This window comes from Notolepis coatsorum (genome assembly GCF_963971535.1).
Source record: "Notolepis coatsorum genome assembly, chromosome: 4".
Taxonomy (NCBI): Eukaryota; Metazoa; Chordata; class Actinopteri; order Aulopiformes; family Paralepididae; genus Notolepis; species Notolepis coatsorum.
The window spans coordinates 174,891,102-174,915,367 of NC_140168.1; the positions used below are offsets into that span (position 1 = coordinate 174,891,102).

At 42.7% G+C, this 24,266-nt stretch overlaps 1 protein-coding gene across 5 annotated transcripts in view; it reads right to left on the minus strand.

The window, feature by feature from the left end:
- Positions 1-24,266, minus strand: part of arhgef11 (Rho guanine nucleotide exchange factor (GEF) 11) — a 143,735-nt gene that overhangs the window by 36,333 nt on the left and 83,136 nt on the right. For 4 of the 5 annotated variants that reach the window (XM_084313626.1, XM_084313623.1, XM_084313627.1 and 1 more), the window contains exons 30-33: positions 21,251-21,399; positions 19,397-19,472; positions 14,526-14,708; positions 12,252-12,333 (exon numbers count right to left, since the gene is read on the minus strand). In XM_084313626.1, the coding sequence (XP_084169752.1) occupies positions 12,252-12,333; positions 14,526-14,708; positions 19,397-19,472; positions 21,251-21,399 (490 nt within the window). The remainder of the gene's footprint in view (positions 1-12,251; positions 12,334-14,525; positions 14,709-19,396; positions 19,473-21,250; positions 21,400-24,266) is intronic. The other variant, XM_084313624.1, reaches the window with a different exon arrangement.

A 24,266-nucleotide genomic window follows, 5' to 3' on the forward strand; every position in this document is an offset into this window, starting at 1 on the left:
AGATCTGTACGGCCCATGGGGACATTAACGTGTGTTGTTGGGCCCTATAAATAAATTTGATTTGATTTGATTTGATTTGTACTGTAAGACAGTAAAAAGAAGCGTGTGCAAATTGAGTTGGTTCAGTCAGTACCTTGAGTGCTTCCTGAAACATGCATACAAACCCCCCATTACCCAATAGATACTATCCGGTTTGTTTGTATTGAGACCCTCAGATATTAAGAGGAGCATGTGCACCCTGAATATGCTCACCCTGCCTAGAGTCATATGTATATAAATCCTTACAAAAGAAAAGACAAATTAAGTTAAGAAAAAAAGGGGGGGAAGATTATATATATATATATATATATATATATATATATATATATAAAGAAAAAAAAAGGGGGGGGGGGCAAAAGCAAAAAATACGAAATAGGGAGCAGAAGAAAATGGCATGCAATCATTCACAAGGTCATGGCTATAGCAACCTGGTTGGCATAGGGTTCCTTTTGAAGGAGTCACTCCGATTGAAATAACAATATTCCCCTTCTGAGGCATAGGTGGCCAATCTATAGTGACTGGGCACTATAATATAACCAAGGTCCACAAGTTCAGCCGAACACTCAATACGTCGTAATCATGTCTATTGCTGTTGGTGTTGGTTTCAGCTGGCCCTGAGGTGTCCGTTAGACCTAGGTAAATGGCCTAGTAAATTCAGGCCCAGTCTCTGCGCATTGAGTACTCCTAAAGCATACAAATAGAACCTTCATTATCCTGTCAAACCGGTCCATTCTATTTATCTAGCAGCCTCTAAACAGAGGGAACGTCTACAGTTTGAATGAGAGAGAGACACATGTAAAATAAGGGCTATTAAAGAATAAAAAAAAATAAAAGGAGTTAGAAATACGGGCAAATATAATCCGCATCGGCTATTTGGGAAGCATAAAGTTCAGTTTCAGAAGCCAGTCCGCTTAATGTCAATAGCATCTCTCCATGAGGTCTAAGTGTCAGGTCTAACGCGGTCGACCAGTTTAGCCCAACCAATGTCTATAAATTCAGTCTCGCATTCTACATTCATTGTTCATTGCTCCCGGCGTCAGGTTAGCTTACCACTGGGTACTTGTTGGGTAGCCGTCCACGCTAGGCTAGCTTGGCCTTGAGGTACGCTTCGGCATCGCCAACAGACATGAAGCGTAGTCTGTCCCCGCTCTCTTCCGTAATCATCAGTTTGGCCGGGTAGTGAAGACTAGGCCTCAGCCCCCGTTTGTAAAGTAGTGCCATCACATCGCGGTACGGTGCTCGCTGTTCCAACACAGCCGGGGTATAATCCTCGTAGAAAGCAATTTGTTGACCGTCGTACTGCATCTCCGCTCTTCTCTTTCTGGCCTCCCGGATCACCCGTTCTTTGGTTTGATAGTTATGGAACCTGATGATAACAGGCCTAGGCTTTTCACCCTGCTTCGGTTTAGCTGCCAGAGACCTGTGTGCGCGGTCCAATTCTGGAGGGTTAGGGAGGATCTCTGCCCCAAGAACCTGGGATAAAAGGGTGGCGAAGAAGGATGTTGGTCTCGGGCCCTCAATCTGTTCTGGTAGTCCAATGATCCGAAGGTTGTTACGTCGCCCTCGAGCCTCGAGGTCCTCCGCCTTAGCCTTTAGCATAGCATGGCTAGCCCTCAGATCCGCACATGTAGCCTCTAGCGACGCAATATTTTCGCTTACAGATTCCGCATTCTCCTCCAGGGACTTGACCCGATGTCCGTTGTCGGCCACGTCCGTTTTCATTTGGTCAAGTTTATTTTCCAGAGTGGTAATGGCTTTTCTGAACTCGGTGGTCATAGCCTCTTTGTGGCTTTCAAGCAGGGCGGCCAGCCAGGCCTTGCTAAAAGCGTCGTCAGCCTCCTCCTCATTCTGAACATCGCCCCGTTTTGGTCTTGGAGTCTTGGATGTCATCTTTGCGAAAATAAATATTTAGTTAGCTATATCGATACTAGCATATAAACAAGAATTATGAGGGTTTGGAGTCTTAAAACGTAGAATTTAAAAAAACATGAGGGAGAGAGGGAAAAACGCGTCCTACTCCCTGCTCACCATACCAGAAGTCCCCTGACTGAACTTTCTAACATGCAACAACTTTCATCTTCAGTCCATCTGCCGAACGACCGTCCTCTTCGTCTTGGCATAACCTCCAATGCTGCACTCGCTCCCGTGGAAATTGTCAGACGCACGCCGGCCTTACATTTAGTCATTTAGCTGACGCTTTTATCCAAAGCGACTTACAAGTTCTGTACGACAAGCCATCAGGAAGGGCACAACTCTATCAGCTGAGTAACAATGTTCATCCAAGCACACATGAGCACACACACACAACACACACACTGTACACGCTCACACACTAGCAGCCACTTTAACATGAGCACACACACACTCATGCTGCACACGCTCACACTTATGGTCACTTTACAAAAGGAAAGGTCACTTTAAGAATAGTATAGTATAACTTGAGATTGTATAATATAGCATTGTATACCAGTGTACATAAAGACCCAGTGCCTCATCCGTAGCTAACAGTGTATTGCACTACCACAGGACCTAGCATGTCCTACCATGCTCTGTAAATAACATGTACATATAGCGATATGCCCTACTTTGTTTACTTGTTTTATTGCACAATGTCGTTCTATTGGATTCTTATTATATATTACGATTGTATTATGCACAATCGTTTACATTTCATTGTATACTTGTATGCCGTGACAAATAAAACTCTTGACTTGACTTGATAATTGGAATATTCTTTTTGGGGCACATCCTAGTGAAGGTAAGGCCTATGGTATCAATCCTGCTGTGATCCAACCATGATTTCACTTCAAGTTCAAGTTTCTTTAATAGTTGTCATACAGAAGTACAGAATACTTTTATACAAAATGCTTCTTTCTGTTACGCTCCAGAGACTGTGCTAGACAAAAGATAAGTATGAAATAAAATAGTATAGCATGTAAAAATAGAAGTAAAAATAGAAGTCAGGTACGTAGACAGTGTTCAGTATATACATATGTACAATGTTCGATGCAGAATAGAAGTAACTGAGTTACCATACAATATACAATATACTATGCAATATACTAATATACAATATACTATATAGTGCAAAGCAGAAATGGGATGAGGTACAATTTACAGTAAGGTGTACTGAGGTATGGGTTGTAGTGCAAATCCTTTACCAATAAATATAAAGTGTGTTTAGGTGTTCTAAAGTGTGGAGAGTGGGTGCTGCAGTGTGTTTGTTTAAAGTGAGTTGGGCTGTTGTGAGTAGGGCTGTCTTAAATACTTCGAAGCTTCGTTCGATGGCACAAGCTTCGAACATTAAAGGGGAACTATTTTACTATTTCTTTCACTATTTGGGCACTTTTACACAATTCCTGTGAGTTTATGGAACACCTCTGTAATTTTTTTTTATTCATTGTTTTGTATTTCTAATCAAGTACTCAAAAACAGCATTTTTCTACCTCAAGATCTTAAGCCGTTTTGAGCCTGGGCTCCAACCACTGTAACCCTAGCCACATCAACTGCTACATTATTATGCAGCCGAGTCTCTCTGACATCACAAATCAGCACATTTTCAGATGACTCAGTTCAGTGAGGGTGAATATTGTGAGAGGAGAATTGGAAGAATGCGCCAATATGAGAATTAGAGACATAGATCATATTAATATAAGTACACATAGCTAGGAAACAATGCTAAACACTGAAAAAGGCCATTTATAAGATAGTTCCCCTTTAAAAAAAAATCGAAGTTAAAAAATAATAAAAAAATAAAAAAATGTCACTTCGATTTGTGTGTGTGTGTGTGTGTGTATGTGTGTGTGTGTGTGTGCGGGGCCATTGGGTGGGGCCAGGGGACAAATACACTGGAGGAAAGTAACCCAGCTCAGCACTGCCCAAATTATATCATCACTATTGCCTGTTTGAAGGATATCATCCTCAAACACATATACACCTATATGCCTTGTAGAATTCCACACATAAGAAATAAAGATACTGGGATGAATAAACAAAATAGGAAATAAAATGTAGAAATGCATGCAATACATAAATAAATATGAATATCCATATATGAAATAGAACATTTAGATAAGGTGCTACTGAGATGTTTTGGTGAGTTCTTTGTTTTTTTGTGGAAGTAGCCCTTCTTAAAAATGCATGAACATTCACTGATAATTGGTCTGTAGTGGAGTCTACAAGGTCTACATTGCCGGACCATGTAGAATCCGGACCTTGTAGACTGACATAATTCTGTGCATAGTTTAGTATACACAGGCCATATTTCAAATAATCAAAATCTTACTTCATTCATCTTAAACATTCTTGATTTGGGGGATTGGTAGTTGCCATGAAATCTGAAGTTGTTCAAACGACAACAGCGATCCACCTTGAATTAAATCACACAGCCGAGTGAAACCTTGTTGGCTGCGTCCAGTGTTGTGCTAGTTACTGAAAAATAGTAACTCAGTTACTTTACTAGTTACTTCATTTCAAAGTAACTTCGTTACTGTACTAGTTACTTACACCCAAAAGTAATGAGTTACTGTGAAAAGTAACTATTTAGTTATTTAAAAAAAAAATACAAAAAAAAATTGCTCAAGTCCCATGCCCCATATACTCAAAATCGGTTGATCAACTTGACAGTTTCCATTCACATCACCGAACTCTGCTAAGCAATGTGGTCTAGAGCGTTTCATTATATATTCCCTCCCCGCCGTATGTATATTTCTCTCCCACCCACCCACCCCCTCCTAATGTACAGTCCCCTCCCCATCATATGTATATACTCTGTCAGGATCTAGGGGTAACAGTACTGTATATTTGAATACCGCTTATGTCACAAATGTATCAGTACTAAATACCTATATGTCCCTATGCCATAAATGTCATGTATGTTGTGTATGTCATAAATGTCTATATGAATTGAAAATGGGGGACCCTGATGGAAACAAGACAAACGACTTTCTCAGGTCTGCATCCCCATAACAATTGTATGTATTGAGCCGTACTGTATTGTACCCATTCTGCAATCTGTTAAATAAAGTTTTCATTCATTCATTCATTCATTCATTCATAACCATCTTGCAACGTTGTTTAAGATATCAATCAAAGCATTGCAACGTTAGAATAGTTAGGATATCAATTGTGCATGAAAGGACTATATTTATATTGTTTGATTAGTATTATGAGATTCCCTGGCAGATTTCGTACAGTCAAAATCCGTTGATCTTGAGTTTCAGTGAACACATTGCACTCACCAGTCTGCGGTGGTCGAGATGTAACGTTAGTCCAGTTGACTCCAGCAGCCCTTCAAACATGTTCTTTATCTCGTTTCCATGTTGTATATTAATTATCTCTCCAAGTAGTTGCTAAATGGTTTGTTAGTTCGTTATTACTGCGTTCTTATTATGTAGATTCATAGCGAGCGTCCTCTTGTTGTTTACTATAGAGAGCGTCTATTTCTTTCCGTAGCCTCATTTCTGGTTTGCGCATTTCTGATTGGCCAGTGGCCACTGACTGACGCTGTCTGGTCAGAGAACGTCAGAGAACGTCAGTCAGTGGCCAATCAGAAAAGCGCAAACCAGAAATGAGGCTACGGAAAGAAATAGACGCTCTCTACAGTAACCGAAACAAACGCAGGCGAAATAAGGACGCTCGCTATGAATCTACATACAAAGAACGCAGTAACGAACTAACAAACCATTTAGTAAGAAGCCGCAGGGGCCAGGCACCGCAGCCTGGTACACAGATGATCCACGACGAGAGGGAGGAGACGGCGGAGGTGGAGGAGCAGATGTGGAGAGGACAGCCAGAGACACTGAGCAGGAGCAGACCAGGGGAGACATTTTTGCTTAGGGGACCGCGCCCTGGAGGGGGGACCAGCTCAGGAAAGGAGCCGTCACTGAAAGGGGCCCTTGCCCTAGAAGACAGAACCGGCCCAAGATGGGAGGTGTACTGTAAGAGGGAAGGGAGCGCTCTGATTTGGACGTGGGGTACCTAATAGGGGGGCCGAAGGGTTTTAGGTGTGTCGTCTGAAAAGTTGCAATCTGTGTTTTTCTCTGTCTCTCTCTCTTTCTCTCCTCCATGACCGTTGTTTATCCTTTCTGGTTTGGGTGTGATGCGGGTAATGGAAAACAATAAGGCAAAACAGCAGACGGCGGGGCCCTAATTGTTATGAGTCCATTTTTGGGTATAATTAATTGAAAAACCAAGTAGTCTGTTGATTCTGAAAGTTGATTGAGAATCAAAGGGGGGAATGAGAGAAAACGGTGGTTTTTCAATGTATGTGATGTATAGATTGGGGGGACCACAGCTAAAACGGTGATTGAAATGTGCATGGAAGACGGTGATATTGACGGTGGTGGAACCAGTGGTTTCACAGGCACAGGCCGCGTCAGCGAGGGTTTTGTTATGAATTCCTTGGAAGAACATCTGAGATTAGAGTGTACTGTCTCCCAGGGCAGGAGGGAGAGAGGTTCATCTTAATGAAACGTGAGTTTATTAGTGTTAAAGGTTATGCAGTTGTCATGACAACACGTCGCATGACAACCAGAAGGCGGGGCCGTCGTTGCGACGACGAACATCTATGAGTCGAACGGTGTTTCCGGGTGTAAGGCAGACTAGAATCTGACTCAGACGATAATGTAATGCGTTAGAGTACTATTTACGGCAAAAAGTAACTTCGTTACTGTAACGCGTTACTTTGTAACGCGTTAGTCCCAACACTGGCTGCGTCACAGTCACGAAAGGGGCTACTTAATTCATTAATCCAATCCACTTTATTTATAGAGCACATTTAAAATAGTTGTGAGTGCATTTGATGGTTGTTGCATAGTGTTATTGTTCGTTGAGCAACCTGATGGCCTGGGGATAGAAGCTTCTTCTGAGTCTTTCTGTGCTTGCCATGAGACTCCGGTATCGCTTGCCTGACCGCAGCAGTTAAAAAAGGCAGTTGTTTGGGTGGCTGGAGTCCTTGATAATTCTCTTAGCCTTACCCCTGCACCGCTTGTTGTAAATGTTCTGGAGAGTGGGAAGCCCCCCTCCAATCGTGCGTTCGGCTGAACGTGCCACTCTCTGTAGTCTGCTACGGTCTTATGCGGTGCTATTCCCAAACCAGGAGGTGATATTGCCAGTCAGGATGCTCTCTATTGTACATGAGTAGAAGTTCTTAAGGATCTTCTGACTGACTTGGAACTTCCTTAGGCACCTGAGGAAGTAGAGGCGTTGTCGTGCCTTCTTCACAACACTGTCAATGTGTGTGGTCCATGTCAAGTCCTCGGATATGTGGGCTCCGAGGTACTTAAAACTGTTCACTCTCTCAACCGGTGCCCCGTCGATGCTGAGGGGGCTGTAGTCCCTGACCCCCGACCTCCTAAAGTCCACAATCATCTCCTTTGTTTAGCTGACGTTCAGGGAGAGGCTGTTCTCCTGGCAGCATCCCACCAGGACCTTGACCTCTTCCAGGTAGGCCCTCTCGTCGTTTGCAGAGATCAGGCCCACCACTACTGTGTTGTCAGCAAATTTGATGATTGTGTTGTGTTGTTGTTCTGCTGAGCCACACAGTCATGTGTGTACAGGGAGTAGAGGAGGGGACTCAGAACACAGCCCTGGGGGGCCCCTATGTTGAGGGTGATGGATGAGGAGGTGCAGTTGCCTACTCTCACCACCTGGGGTCTGCCCGTCAGGAAGTCCAAGACCCACTGGCAGAGGTCATAGTTCAAGCCCAGGTCCCTGAGCTTGGCTATGAGTTTGGAGGGGACTATGGTATTGAATGCTGAGCTGTAGTCGATGAATAGCATTCTCACATAGTTCCCCTGCCTCTTGTCCAGGTGTGATGCTGCTGTGTGCAGCACATGGGCTATGGCGTCCTCCGTGGACCTGTTGGGGCGGTATGCAAATTGCAGGGGGTCAAGGTTGATGAGGAGGGAGGAGCAGATGTAGCCCTTTACTAGCTTCTCAAAGCACTTCATGGCTATGGAGGTGAGAGCTACAGGGCGGTAGTCATTGAGGCAAGCAGGCTTGGATTTTTTAGGTACAGGGATGATAGTGGACTTCTTCAGGCAGGTGGGGATGACAGCCTGTTCTAAGGACAGGTTAAATATGTCAGTGAATACCGGGGCCAGTTGGTCGGCACAGACTTTTAGGACGCGGCCGGGATGCCGTCTGGTCCTGCTGCCTTCCTGATATTCACTTATTTAAAGGTCCTCCTCACCTCATGCTCTGTTACCCTGAACACTCTCCATCAGCAGACCCCCCCCACGCCCCATTGCCGTGGCTTGTAGGCTGGTGTTGTTATTCCCAGCCTCAAACCTCGCATAGAAAGTATTGAGATCACAATATATGTGTGTATTTTACTCCACATGTGCCGTTGGTGACGATCAAAGTATCAAAAAACGACCCCCCCTCCACCCTTTCATGCATTCATGATGAAACATAATACCAATAATATAGATGTGATTTCAAAACAGTAGCGTGTACAGGTGAGAAATGACAACGTTTTTAGTGAATTGCACGTATTGCTGCATAGCGTAGTTTTCTGGGATTAGACAGGATTATTCTAAAACTATAGTCATATTCACCACGGTATAAAATGGGAATGTATGGATGAATTTTTTTTCTTTTTCTCATATTGAACGATAGATACTCAATGTCAAATGGGCCATAGTATTCTATCCTTAGCTAGAATATAGAATATAGTTATAGCCCTGCAAACACCGCCACGTATTCCTATACTTTAGAACGCTGGCCTTTTAACACTTTGAATGCCCAAAAACGACATAACACGTGTTATCAGCCCAATGCCTGAATGCCCACCACGACAATTAGCGTTTCATTTTTTTTATTAGTGAATTCATATTTCATCAACCGAGTCTCCCGTTGGTATGCAGCCCCTGTAGGAGCTCAGATGTGAAAAAACCGACCCCTATCGTCTCCCAGATGGTAATGCACCCTTTTGGAATGGACTCAATGAAAATGGATGAGAAAAGAAAAATCCGGAATCCACATTTTACTTCTCAGGCATGTAACCCGAGCCGATCGGATTCATTGTGGACCCTCAGAACAGCGTGGAATACATGTGTACAGTATGTAGCGTTGGATCAATAAAAGCGATCGATTTTTGGAATGGCGATCAGGAATTGGAATGATCTTTTTGGAGAACATCTGATCTGAGGTAAGGAATCTATTTTACAAGTCTTGGGATAATCAGAGTTGTATTCGCTGAGATCTCAGTGTTTGCCCTATGTGTGATGTGGCTGTTTGTGCGCGATCGCTTTGAGGAAATCAGAGAATCGATTTTTCAGATCGCCTATATAGCGTGCATACGTACACATACTATCGATAATCTAGCGTTTATTTGAAAACGATTCATAAATAGGCCGAAAGATGACAACGTTTTTGTGTATTCTAGAATATTCCAGTAAAGGGCGATTATCATGGAATATTTATATTTTCCTTGAAAACGAGGGCTTTTCAAAATGCTATAAAATGAAAATGAACCGATAAAAAAACAATCCGCTTCGACAATGTTGACTGGAAAACGAGTCATTGATATGCGACGGGCAGATTAGACACATAGCCATAATTTAAAACATAGATTAGGCGTTTTTTTTTTTTTTTTACTTTGACCAGTCAGCTGGTTCTTTTCGCGTTTATCGCTTTTTTCTGGTCAAGTATGACCGACAGATACAGGTTGAATGGGGTATAGATGGGGGGAAAGACACTGAGAAAATACGGCGAGTCCGGGAGTCGAACTCGTGTACCCCAGATCCGTGACGCGCACGGTTGTCCCCGACGCCGAAATAGCGTTCGAGGTACGTGGTGAGCTACTGGAGCTCCCCAGATTAGGCGTTTTTAACGCTAACATTGAAATGGATGGTGGGCATTCAACCAGTAATTCATGATTAAGTTTGGGCTCTGAAAGTGTTAACCACAGATCAGCATATCGATCCGGCGTCCAAAGTGTTAAGAGCATGATCTTAGTCGTAGACCAACAGCTCCCAACACACACCAGGGTTCCCACAGACATTGCAAAATGAAATTCAAGGATTTAAGTACTTTTCCAAGCACTATTTTTCATTTTCAAGGATGTCACTAGAAGGATGCAATTCACTTTTAAATGCTGTTTTTTTAAGCATCTTATTGGCCTGCTTGCCAGCTAGAGCAAGCTAGAACATCACACGCGAAGAAATGAGGGAAAGCAGTTCTTGATTCAGAACAATTTGATCATGGATGAACAAAACATTCAATGCGAATGGTTGATTTGAATTTCAAGGACTTTTTAAGCACCTTGTTAAAAAATTGGGCTGTTTTCAAGGAATTCTATGCCTTGATTTAAAAAAAATAAAAAAAATTATCAGGCACTTTAACACATTCCCCTCCATTGGTTATTAGGGGTGGGAATCACCAGTTTCATCAAGATACGATACGATATCGATTATTTGGACAATGATACGATATTTTCCGATATCACAAAGTCTGCCACGATACGATACGATTCGATTCAGGTGCCTGCGATCGATATGAGACGATATTATATGCCCATTTAACACAATCAGTAACATTTAAATCAACAAAAAAAAGGCAATGGAAATATCATTTGACATTTTTATTTTTGATCTCTTCCAGACATTTAAATGAAAAACAATCTATTGTTTTGAATACAAATAGACCTCCTGTTCACTGTTTTTGGTTTGTTTTAGTTTTTTCCCCCGATATTAATATCCTATCACAGCGCTGTATTTTGGCTGGAAAAGGCATATTGGGAGTCAGAAGGTGCAGTACCGGCCAGATCAGAGTTAGTGGGGCTATCTCGAGAATGCAGTAACCCCCCCCCCCCTCCTTCCCAGTCCCTAGTGGACCTCTGCTGTTTTCTCTATCGCTCTATCAGCTTAGCTTAGTTAGCTCACGCTAACGCAACATTAATTTCAGTATTTAACGCGACGTCGACATAAAGGAATGGCGAGGATGGAAAGCATGTTAGATGCATTTGACCCCTGGTGGGGAAAAAAAAACAGGCACTTATTTCGGGCAAAATAGGCAGACTCTGAAGCAATGGTGTCTAACGTCTACACACGCTGAGCTGCGCTGAGCTACTGTTGTTGCAGCCGGGCGGATATGCTCACGAGGGGATTAGAGTATCGCAATATGAATCGATCTTTTTACGTTGCATCGATCCTATTTGATAATTGATAATAGATCGATCTGGATCAATGTATCGTCCCACCCCTATTGGTTATACCCATCAATATACCCTGTCTGCCACCACTGTAAGCCTATGGAGATGTTTACCTTCTTTGCAGGGCTATAACTTTTTAAATTGTATTGCTATATTGACATTACTATGGCCCAATCAACATCGATTATCTATCGTTCAGGATGTGGGAACGTTATACTTTTTCATTCATACAAAAATACCTTCTAGAATATAAGTATGTTTTTATCGTTTTCTGCAGTAATTCCTAGAACGTGAGTTATAGGCCTAAACGCATATATAGATTATCGATTGGCATTTCTTCCCTATACACGCTATATTAAAAAATTCAACTGTATATGATCGGTATACGTTATGCTTCATCATGCGTGGAGGAAAGGGGGGGGGGGGTCGTTTATAATTCCCTGATCATCAGTAAATGCTTTATGTAGGTTGGGTGATATATTGATCAGATCGGTTTGCTCACAAGGAAACTCACAATTGGGTTGAAAATAACGTTATATTCCTCTTACCGTGGGTCAAAGAGACTGGCGGTGAAAGATCCCAGGTATACAACGCCGATCGCCTAGGTCGATTTCCGGTTTGTATGTCGCAATAAACGCCGAAATCATATAGATTATTAAGTTTAGAAAGCGATCCATTATGTACATTGTGTGTCGGGAGTCATGCAACGATATCCGACGGCCGGATGAGTTTAATCGACGGACATCAGCCATATCCTGTAGGTGAGTCTAAATCGCCCGACCATCCACCAGGTGGCGGTATTGAGCCGTCGTTGCCGTCACCTATAGGGTCCAGCTGCAGTGTCGCGGCTGTATATATGAATTATGAATGCCATGGCAGAAAAAATTAAATATTGATCTCAATAACGCTGTACAGCGAGGTCTGGCGCTCAACGCATGGCGGCCAATAACGCTGTACAGCGGTTTTGGCGGAGAAAGTGTTACGCACTTCAAGGACCTTGTGCGAACCCTGACACACATTCTTCTATACTCGCACTAGACACAGGGGAGCTTACGTGTTTTTCTCTGACGAGGTGCCAGCCACCAGTTCATAGATCTGCCTCTCTGTGGTGCTGATGATGTAAAGTGCCTTGTTGTCTGGGAAATAAACCAACCAGAGCAGGGTACAGCATTTGTCATTCAAGTAATTCAGTACATTTTACCGACTACATACTACAAGGGTTTTGCAAAATGTTTACTCCAAAATCTATCACCATTAAATTGTTAACAGTGCAATCGGTCACAGAGGCGACACGTTCTAGACATCGGTCTGTTTCATAATAATAATAATAATAAAAAAAACACATGGGACACATCAACCAGAATATCAACCAAATTGTATCCTTCATTCTACAGGGTATGTGCAGGTTTCAACAAGTTAAATGTAAGACTTTTTAAAATGTAATACCAATTTCACAACCATACAAATTTTCTTTTAAATAAAAACACATAGTGCAGGGGTGGCCAACCAGTCAGAGACTAAGAGCCACAAAAATTACTGTGGTACCACAAAGAGCCACACCATATACCAGCGTTTCTCAACCTATTTTTTCAGTCACGGCACCCTTCATGCGTTTATAGGTCTCACCCTCTGGCCTCTGAAGTTGCTAATGTCTTTTTTATTTGGGCCTCACAGGGTTAAAAGTACCCTGTGAGACCCACGGTTGCAAAATTACAAAATCACTTTTAGCCATTTAAAAAAAGAATGTTTATTTAAAAAATTTTAAGCACATATATAGTCAATTGGTCCTGTTGTTCAGCCTCACAATGCTATTTGATAGTAAATGTGTTTATATGTCCCACCCTCTGGCCTCTGAAGTGGCTAATGTCTTTTTAATTTGGGCCTCACAGGGTTAACCTCTTAAGCCCGAGATATACAGTAAAAGTGTATTTTTCAGCATTACGTTTGTTTACCAATTATTTTAACTGTTATTAGTGAAATATAAGATGATAGAAATCTCAGGGCATTGAGTCGGAAACCGGCGCATATTGACAGGAGGAAGTGGCACAGCCAAAAGTGAGTGTAGTCTTTTGAAGGAAGAGACTCAGGGCTTTCGAATTTAGAAAAACTACCCTACCCAGCTCACACCAGCCCCTGTCAATCATCTGACTTCTGGATTTACTTTTTTATTTCTCTTATTTTTTGGGATTATCTCCCACAAACCTGAACGTTATTGCCATAAAACAGAACGCAGTTAGTTTCTCTACCTTTCTGTGAACGTCTTGCAAAAAACGGTGTTGCAATACGATGAAAAATGGTGGAGAAATTTACATTATAAAAAAGATGGCAGAATTTAGTACTGTATCTACAAAACCTTCTGTTTAATCATCTTCCCTTTATTCATTTGCTTAGATTTTTCAGGTCTGGTAAATTTTAGTATGGTGTTATTCACAGTCAAAGATAATTTTTTTTTTGAAATAGAATTGATATTCTCCTTTGGTTCATTACAATTTACTCAAGCCTAGTAACATACACACTATTTCTGACACTGATCCATATATGTCCCTAGATTCAGATACCAAGAACATGCAAATGGACCATTTCATTTTTTTTAAATGTTTATTCTACGTCCTTATGGAATGAGTGACCAAAAAAAAAAAGTAAAAAAAGAAAAAGAAATTATATATATATATATATATATATATATATTTTTTATGGATGGAAGAGCCGCACATTGACGGGCAAAGAGCCGCGGGTTGGCCACCCCTGACATAGTGACAGTGAACTACACTTGCACACCTAATTTAAATTCTTGCACGTTCCATACAAGCTCTCGCCTGATGCTCCAAGCTCCCGGTAGCCACACAAAAACAATGACTGGAATACAAAAACATTTAATATATCTAATATTATTTCATCTCCCGACAGCCAGGCTGCAAGAACCGGACCTCCAGACCACCCTGATCTCACTGTTCTGGTACCTCTCAACTAGGGATGTCCGATATTATCGGCATTAAAATGTGATATCGGAAATTATCGGTATCAGTTTTCAAAAAATTCATATTTTTTTTTTTTTTTTACATTTATTTAACCTTTATTTACCCAGGCAAGCAAGTAAGAACAAATTCTGATTTTATTTATTGTCAAAAGTATGCATAATGTTGTGTTAATTCCACGACAAGAGATATGCAATGTTAATTACCTGAAATTATTCCGTTTTTTGGGGGGGGAAACCCTGCATATGAGTGTCGGAAATTAAGAGTTGGACAATATCGGTATAGGTAAAAAAGCCAATATCGAACATCCCTACTCTCAACCCTTTAGCTCCTTTAGCATGCAGACCCTTTACCTGTAGCCACGGGGCGGACCAGCAGCGAGTCCAGTCGGACCAGGGGGCTGAAGGACGTCTTGGAGTCCCCTCCGCCCCCTCCAACCCCCCCCAGCCAGCGGGACGGGCAGCGCAGCAGCAGCCGGTCGTCGGGACCCCTCTGGAGCAGGACCAGGGAGTCGGACAGGAGCAGCGCCTGGATCTCTGGTGGGGAGAGAGAAACCAATGGGTCACTATAACCTTGAGGTTGGAACTCCACTCTGGTCCCCCGATATTATATAAATAAAATAAACTAGGTCCCTCAACAATGTCCTAATCCAACTAAAACGAAAAAAAGAAAAAAAAAATGCATCCCACCATTTTATGTGCACAGGAGCCGCTGTGAGGCCTGTCCAGTTTTGCCTATAGACGGGTTTCCTGTTTATAAACACAGTGCTAAACTGCTAAAGCTATGGCCACTGACCTGTGATGCTGCGCTAACAGAAGTTAAACAGTTTTTTTTTATTTATCTTTTCCCCCCTCCTTTTTCCTCCGATTTTCTCCCATCCCAGTCATTAGTCGTTATGCCAATTCCCAATCCCCTTCCTGGTCGCTGCACACTTACCCCCCACAGTCGGTCTGGGAGAGTGGAGGCTATCACGTGCTTCCTCCGACACACGTCTAGCCAATCAACCGCTTCTTTTCACCTGGCAGCGCGGACTCTCACTGAGAGCGTGTAACGTGTGGAAGGATCACACTACCGCCCTTAGATCCTATCCGCGCTTAGCAGGCGCCCCGACCGAACTGTAGGAGTCGCTGTTTACAACGACCCGGACCCACCCCGCCAGCTTCTCCCACCCTCTAATACTGCCAATTGTATTAGTGTGAACGGCCAGCCAAGCTGGTGACAACCCCGGAGCTGTGAGCTGGATTCGAACAGGCGAATCCAGCGTCTCCGGGGTTGGTGACGAACGCAATCTCCGTTACGCCACCTGACCGCCTAGGTTACGTCATTATTAATACAGGGATTATCTGGTTAAATACAGGGATTATCTGGTTAAATACAGGGATTATCAGGTTAATTACAGGGATTATCGGGTTAAATACATGGATTATTGGGTTAAATACAGGGATTATCTGGTTAAATATTGGGATTATTGTAGGGCTGGGCGATATGGCCTCTAAATGATATTTTTGGCTATGTCACGATACACGATGTACATCACGATATTTGGACATTTCCTCTAAAGCCCTTTGAAGTCAGGGCTCCAGACTAACTTTTTACATTGGTTGCACCAGTGCGCCTAACCTTTTCATTTAGGTGCACGCAAAAATTTCCACGGCGCCTTTTGCCGCTGCAATAATACATTTTAAGTGTTACCTTTACCATTACCTTTTATGTCAGTTTCCATACACATTAGTAATTTCTTAAGATGTTAAGTAAATTATTGTAAAAAATAACATTGTATTACAGTTAGCTCACAAAGTCCAATCCTTCACCTTTTTATGTCTATTTTAACACATTAAGCTCAGCTCCAGTTAGAGCTGTCCCAACCCTGTTTTTGGGATTTGAACATTCACCAGGGTTTTTCGAACGGATGTTCGAACCATTGTTTTTAATCATGCAAACAATTTGCTCCTAAATAGGGAGGTGTAGTCTGACGTTAATTTGGACCGCCTGCGAGGTCCACCCGTATAGGGATTTATCTTTGGGAAAATGGATTATCGGCTATTGTAACAATTCTACCTCATGAACATTTGGAAAGCTTTCCATTTTGCACAAAATGAGTTCCCTTCTATCACTAACATTATTTGTTAAGCATTTTTGGTTGAAATAAAATTCAGCGATTTCTTTTTCTTTTTACAATTAATTGCGAATATTTTCATGTTGAGCTATAGATTGTGGATGAATACGCACAGAAAAGTACACTATGCAAATATTGATGCTTTATTCGTTTTAAACGAGACGATTTAGAAATGGGCAATGGGCAAATACATTGTGTTTTCAAGATGATGGACTGGCCAGAAACAGCAATCATGTAACCACTACACCTCTTTCGGGTATTTTATTTAGAAAAATGGCCACTTGCGTCCGCGCCTCAACCCAGCGTACTGTCGAGTCTTGACTAGCAAAGTTTAGGCACATAGCGCACATTGCTGCGGTTGAGTAGTAGACGTAACCTACTGGTCACGGGAGGCTTGAATAACGTTTGAATGATAATCCATTTTGTGAATACATTTGTTGAAATAGCTTTGTTGGCCGACGGCTCCTGCTATCTTTTTTTTTGATCCACTTTTTCTCCCATTTTTTTTCTATATTTTTCTCCCATCCCAATTTCGCATCATCCAATTCAACCCTCCCCTGTCACGAACGCTGTTTCTTGCCTCCCACAAGCCGGCTGCAATGTGGACTAAGTCATACATAGCACAAGTCCCCTCCGGTACTTGAGGTAACAGCAGTCGCATCTTTTCACCTGCGCAGCTTGATCTCTCAGTGTCGAGGAGTAACGCGTGGGAGGCTCACGCTGCCCCCGACACTTCCTGATTCTACTGCGCAGGCGCACCAACCGACTTGTAGGAGTCGCTTGTTCACAACGCCCGATCCCCACCCTTCAGTTTCCCTCCCCGTAATACGGCCAATGTGTATTACTGCGGACGACCAGCCAAACTGAAAACAATGTGGAGAGCTGGATTCGAACACGCGAATCCTAGCGTCTCCACACTGGTGGCGAGTGCCTTGCCCACTACACCACCTAGCCGCCCACGGCTCCTGCTATCTTAATGTTAGCTAAAGCTAAAGGGCTGCGGTCTAACGTTACATATCTTAATTAACGTGTATAACATACCTGTGTAACGTTAAGCAGCTTGTGTTCCGCTGGGAAAGCATCACTGCATACACTTTGTTTAATCCAAACGTCCATTCGGAAACGCTGTATTATGAAACCAGTATGAGACGCTGTGCTTTTTTATCGTTTCAATTCGGAAAGTTGATGCTCACATGGCTTTTTTGTTTATCCCGTCATTCAGCGAATAATAATGGAAGGGTGATGATCAGAGCCAATCAGAGGCAGATCTGGGCTGGTCTTTGCATAATGCACGTGTTATAGCCAATCAAAGGTAGAGATTATACATTTTTTTTTGAACGCACATGGCCACGGGGAAAAAAACGCTAGATAAACACACATACACACAGACAGACAGACCTGCTGGGGGCACCAGTGCGACAAGGGAAAACATCCAGTCGCATTGCACTGAGTTTTGGTCGCAAAATGCGACCAAAACAGTTGCACCCTGGAGCCCTACTTTGAAGCCTACAGTCACGCCAACATGACGATTAAAATAGTCCCTGCAACATATGTCTGCATTAAACCATGAAGATGCTTTAAAAAATTATTTAATTAAACATTTCTAAAAATCTAAAAGAGTAGTCTACTGACACACTAATACAGATTTTTTTTTATTAACATCTAAGACCATTTATATAAATACTCTTGGGTGCCTAAGACTTTTGCACAGTACTGTTTTCTATCCACTTTAGCCAAAAATACACACACACTACTGTGAGAACATAATAATCTTGTAACCAAGGAATGGTCCGCCTATACTTTTAATATAAAACCACGAGAGACTTGATAGCTTAGACTTATGATTTTTATTATCAGCAATGTTATAACATCCTACTGGTAAACAAAACACTGTAAAGGTGTGTGTGCATCATCATATATATATATTTACTTTTTAATTGCATGAAACATTATGAAGTATTCTCTTATGCCGCTTTTCCACGGTCTGCACGGTACCTACTCGACTCGGTAGTACCCCCCATAGATAGATATAAAGACGGTACCCCCCATCAGTGTAGCTGGGGTGCCGTGACGTCATCTTCAACGCGACACACGGAGGATTTCGACGCTAGCTATCAAGCTACTGTATGAATCCAGTGCCTTATTAGCTCATTTACGCTAGCCGCAATGCTAATGGTTAGAACGCGAGGCTACTACCAGTTCATCTACCTCGGCGCCTCCATATTCCATTTCTGAATAAAACACGTAGGGCTAACGTTTAAACTTGCGAAGCTCTCTCCACTTCTCTCACGCTCTCGTATCCCCGTTCCCCGTTTCCTCCAAACAAACCTGTGCGCGCGTGCGTGTATGGGCGTGTACATGACGTAAATTGTGGCGAGTCTGTGTGAATTTTTTTTCTTTGAGGGAGAGACGAGAGAGTAAAGGCAAGCGCTGCGCCAAAGTAAGTCATCTCAACTGCGGCGTCTTATAAACTGATGTGAGGGATTGTGAGTTACATCACAATGTCCACGATACGTTTAAAAAGTGTAGTTTATTTTATTATTATTATTTATAATTATTTAGTGTATCGATATTTATTTAATATAGTCATATCGCCCACCCCTAGATTATTGGGTTAATTACAGGGATTATCGAGTTAAATATTGGGATTATCGGGTTAAATATTGGGATTATCGGGTTAAATACAGGGATTATCGGGGTAAAATACCGGGATGATCAGGTTAAATACAGCGATTATCAGTTTAAATACAGGGATTATCGGATTAAATACCGGGATTATCAGGTTAAATACAGCAATTATCAGTTTAAATACAGGTATTATCGGGTTAAATACAGGGATTATTAGGTTAAATACCGGGATGATCAGGCTTTGAACAGTGTAACTTGATGACTACTGTTGGATATGTGACCAATTAGATTTGACGATTAGAGAGGAAGTCTATTGGATGTACCTGGCAGTGGAATGCAAGGACAGTGGGGGTTTTGGTGAAGCAGACAGGACAGTAAATACCTAATAAGGACAGTGGGGGTTTTGGTGAAGCAGACAGGACAGTAAATACCTAATAAGGACAGTGGGGGTTTTGGTTAAGCAGACAGGACAGTATATACCTAACGTCTTGTCTTTGCTGATTTTCCAGGTGAGAGGGCCCTCGTGGATCATCGTCTTCGCCGTCAGGTCCAGGCTCTATAATCAAGAGCAGTGACATAGATCGTTATGTTGACAGAACGTTAAATTATGTTGATAGAACGTTAGTTATGTTGACAGAACGTTAAGAATTACGTTGACAGAACGTTAGTTACGTTGACAGTAGGTTAGTTACGTTGACAGAACGTTAAGAATTACGTTGACAGAACGCTAGTTATGTTGCCAGTAGGTTAGTTACATTGACGAAACGTTAGTTACATTGACAGAACGTTAAGAGTTACGTTGACAGTAGGTTAGAGTTACATTGACGAAACGTTAGTTATGTTGACAGAACGTTAAGAGTTACGTTGACAGAACGTTAGTTACGTTGACAGTAGGTTAGTTACGTTGACAGAATGTTAAATTACATTGACAGAATGATGGTTACATTGACAGAAGGTCAAGAGTTATGTTAACAGAATGTTAGTTACATTGACAGTGGGTTAATTATATTGACAGAATGTTAAGAGTTACGTTGACGGAATGTTAGTTACATTGACAGTAGGTTAGTTATGTTGACAGAAAGTTAAGAGTAACGTTGACAGAATGTTAACATTGACAGAACGCTAAATTACATTGACAGAACTTTAAGAGTAAGGTTGACAGAATGTTAAGAGTAACGTTGACAGAACGTCATGGGAAGAAAGACCAGATGATGGGAGGGAAGCAAAAGGCTTGAGAATATTAAGCGGTTGTCAACCATGTTCTAGGGCCCCCTCTGGGTCCTTGAAGGGGTTCCCCAGGAAAATGGGGAATAATTAGTAGTGAGATCTATCATCCAGATGGTGTTGTGTGATTTGTAGAGATGTGTTTCCATCAGTCTGAACACATGTCACAACCTGAACGGCACTAAAAGCAGTGTCTCCTTCCAGAGATCATGACCCAGTGGCTCAATATAACCCTCAGACCTTGTTGCTCAATATAACAATAGATCCCTCAGACCTTGTTGCTCAATAGAACCCTCAGACCTTGTTGTCAAGAATTTTCATTTAGGAACTATTTTCTACTGAAGAACAGTAGTTTGCATGTATCCCCTCCCTACTTCTTATTTCCCCCATGTGGAATGCACCTGATTGGATAAATAACATGCGGGTGCTCTAGTGTGACATCTAGTGGCTATTAATAGTTAGCCACTGTTATCTGGGGGTGGCACTCCCCTCGCCGTGCATGGCGGTGTGAGTGGCACGTGGGCTGTTTGCATTTTCCTTCGGTCATGACGTGCTTTATCAGGGAGTGTGTCTTGGATGGGGATGTGGTGGGGATTGATGCGTGGGGTGTTTGGGGGATTGGCTGTTCCGGGGGGGTTCACATGCCTTCGAGCAACACTGTACTTATTGTATGTCTATTCTTATATCTGCACGTTTACGCTGCACTACTTTTATACCTATTCTTATGTCTGCATTTTATACATTGTTTTTATTCTGTTGACTGTATGCTGATTTTATGCCCATGTTCATTTTGTGCTACTTGCTGTGGGGCTGTGGTCCATGTGTGAAAGGTGCTATATAGATAGTTATTCATATTTATTATTATATTGTAAAAAATTTATGCATTGAAATGTCTGTAAGTCTCAACGACATTGAAAATGAGGGTGACCTCAACTGTCCTTTGAGAATAAATAGGTTTGAATCTGCCCACCTGGTGGTTCATGGGATTCTGGACTAATTAATATCTAAGAACAAAGATCTTGTCAGATTGGGGGGGTTCCTGAGATACAGTCTCATCAGATGGGGGTCCGCAGTGTATCAGTCTGTAGCTGCAGTGAAGGGGGGGGGCACCTTGAAGGGGGGGGCGGCGTCCAGCCTGCGCTGGTATTGGCTGAGCCGCTGCCGGTGTTCCGTTTCCCTGACGACCTCGTTAACGACCTGCAGTATCCCACGGCAACAGGCCTGGGCTCGCTGGAGGGGCGGAAGGTCCGAGGAGCAGGCTGGGGGAAGAGGGGAGCGTTTGCATAAATCATACAATATTTGTCATTTACCAAAAAGTTTGTAATTTAAACATTAAAAAAATTTCTGCATCATGTTTTGTGAAGTTGATTTGTTGTGCTGCTTGTTTGGAGAGTAAAGAGTTACAACATGTACTGTGTGTGTGTGTGTGTGTGTGTGTGTACCAGCCCATGCGTGTATATGTGAACACTGGGCTGTGTGTGTCTGTCCACTGGCCTGTGTGTGTGTCCATCGGCCTGTGTGTGTGTGTGTGTGTGTGCATGTCAGCCCGCATGTGTACTGTATACTGTATGTGGTAATCTGCCTACATTGTTTTAACATGACTTGTGTATGTGTTTGCCTGTGTCTTGTCAGCCTTGTGTGTGTGTGTGTGTGTGTGTGTGTGTGTGTGTGTGTGTGTGTGTGTGTGTGTGTGTGTGTGTGTCGTAACTGCCGTCGTTAATGTAGTGATGTGCAAGATGATTTTGTGGAGAACAGTCTGGACAATGTGCCTGATTTCGGCAATCAAAGTTGCTTACAAACAAGCACTCCAAAGTGGGAGAGTGTTTGAGCAACCGTGGCTAGCCCACGACCCGACGCCGGGTTCCCCGCTGGGTGTGGAGCTGGCATCCACGGATTTCTCTGAGCTGGTGAACCCCCTGACTGAGCCGCATTGGCTGGCCTTTCAGGTAAAAGAAAGAGCCTTCAGGAGCAGTTTGGTGAGCGGACAGCATGTGAAAAAACACTACGCTGCATCAGCAGACCCTGGGAGTTGGATACGTCTCATAAAACTCCTGAGGCCTAACAAAAATAATGGTTGGTTTCCGGTTGCCGACCGACCCTGCTGATTTAGGTGCGACCCAATATATTTTATGAGTTTAAAAAAAAAAAAAAAAAAAAATCTTTTTTCTTTTTTTATAATAAAGTTTCATAGAAATGTTAGTCAAACATTTAGTATTATGGATATTAAACATGCTGGCAGAGTACATGCATCCATGTTGTTGTGAACATTTTAATTAAATAAAGAAATTCCCTATCCATAGTCGCCGTGGGAAAGAATAAAATAAAAAAATAAAATAAAATAAATTCCCTACCTACCCATGACCAAACTGACAACCAACAGGAAACCAACAATATTTTTTATTATGCCCGATCGGAATATTTTTCAACAACGGAGTCTTTACAACTGAGAGCCGCCGTGGAAAGCCCTTCGGTCTCCCCCTTCTAAAGTACGTAGCACGGGTACTGAACAAGCTACCAACGAAGCAGCCGATCCTGGTGGCAGTAACGCCGGCTCTAGCCTCTGGTTGGATCGAGGCGCAGTTGCGTTTTCTCCGGGACACAGTGCAGCCCTCGTTGACGTCTACAAGACAACAACAGCGGAGGAAGGTGAGCCGAGACAAGAGGTCATATCTGTGGCAGCACAGACAATCTGACGCAATTAAAATCATTCTGAATAACAGTGAATTCCCCGACCCCCCCTCCTTGCCCTGATAATTGTGAGCTGGTGCAGTCACATTATCAGAATAAATGTCGTGGTCAAACGCTCATTACTGACCCACTTACATCACCACCATGGTGCTCGGATATATAGCCCTCGGAGCCGTCCTATCTCCGCGCTGTTACGCGTTTTACGCAAGCTGAGGTAGACTGTATTACGCACGCTCCCCAATAACAGTGCATCTGGCGTGGACGGTGTCTCCTATGAACAGCTCAGAGCTACGCAGCCCGACATTTTAACATCCATATTTAACATCTGCTTGGTGAACAGGAGTGTCCCTGATTCATGGAAGGGCGCTCTCATCTATAGGATCCTCAAAAAAGGCAATATCCCCGACGATCCGTCAACCTGGAGAGACATTTCCCTTTTACCCACCATCTATAAAGTGTTCATGAAATGCGTTCTTGCCCGAATCCTCCCGTGGCTCGTGGATGAAAACATATTATCTCCCAAGCAAAAGGCCTACATCAATCGGCAAGGCATGAATGAACATGTGTTTGGTCTCAAAACGGGTATCGACGACTTTAAGCACGGGTCTAGTGAATACTTTGCTGTTTTTCTGGACTTCTGTGATGCGTTTGGAACTTTAGCACACAATGTTATGATTACAGCTCTTGAGGAAATACATCTGCCCCAGGTTTATATTGACATTGTCAAAAACGTGTATTGTGGTTCCTTTATACAGGTTATCTGTGGTAAACAGCTCACAGACCCCATCCCTCTCCAAGTTGGTGTTAAGACTGCTTGTCCGTGGAGTGCTGTTAATTTTGTTATAGCAATAAACCAGTGGTTGAAGTGGCTCTGTATGTGTGCCCCCGCTAATGTCATTTCCCCTAACCCCGCACAGGGGTATGCAGACGATGTACAGGTTGCCTCATATCATGCGGCTGAAATAAACACCATGCTCTCCAGAACCGACTCCTTTTTGGAGTGGTCTGGATTAGAGGTTAAGGATTCAAAATGTGCAGTGTTTTATGAAAGGCGGAGTGGGGGAAACCGTTGGTATCACTCAAACACAGACACAATACCTGCATTCACAATTGGCAATAAACCCATTACAGTCTATTCACGTCATCAGACATACACATACCTGGGTCACAAGTTTAATGTGGCAGGTGAGTGGAAAGAACAGGTAAATGAAATCATCTCTGAATACACCAGCAGACTTGATTTAATTCATGCATCACCACTTCCACTCATCATGAAACTTGAGGCAATCAGAGTAATGGCATTGGCCAAAGTACAACATCTGTTCTCCAATGTACATATTCCACGAAAATCACTACATGATTTGACTAATAAAACCGTACACCTAGTGAGACAATGGACTGGCCTCAACACACACACAACACGCAACATTATATTTCA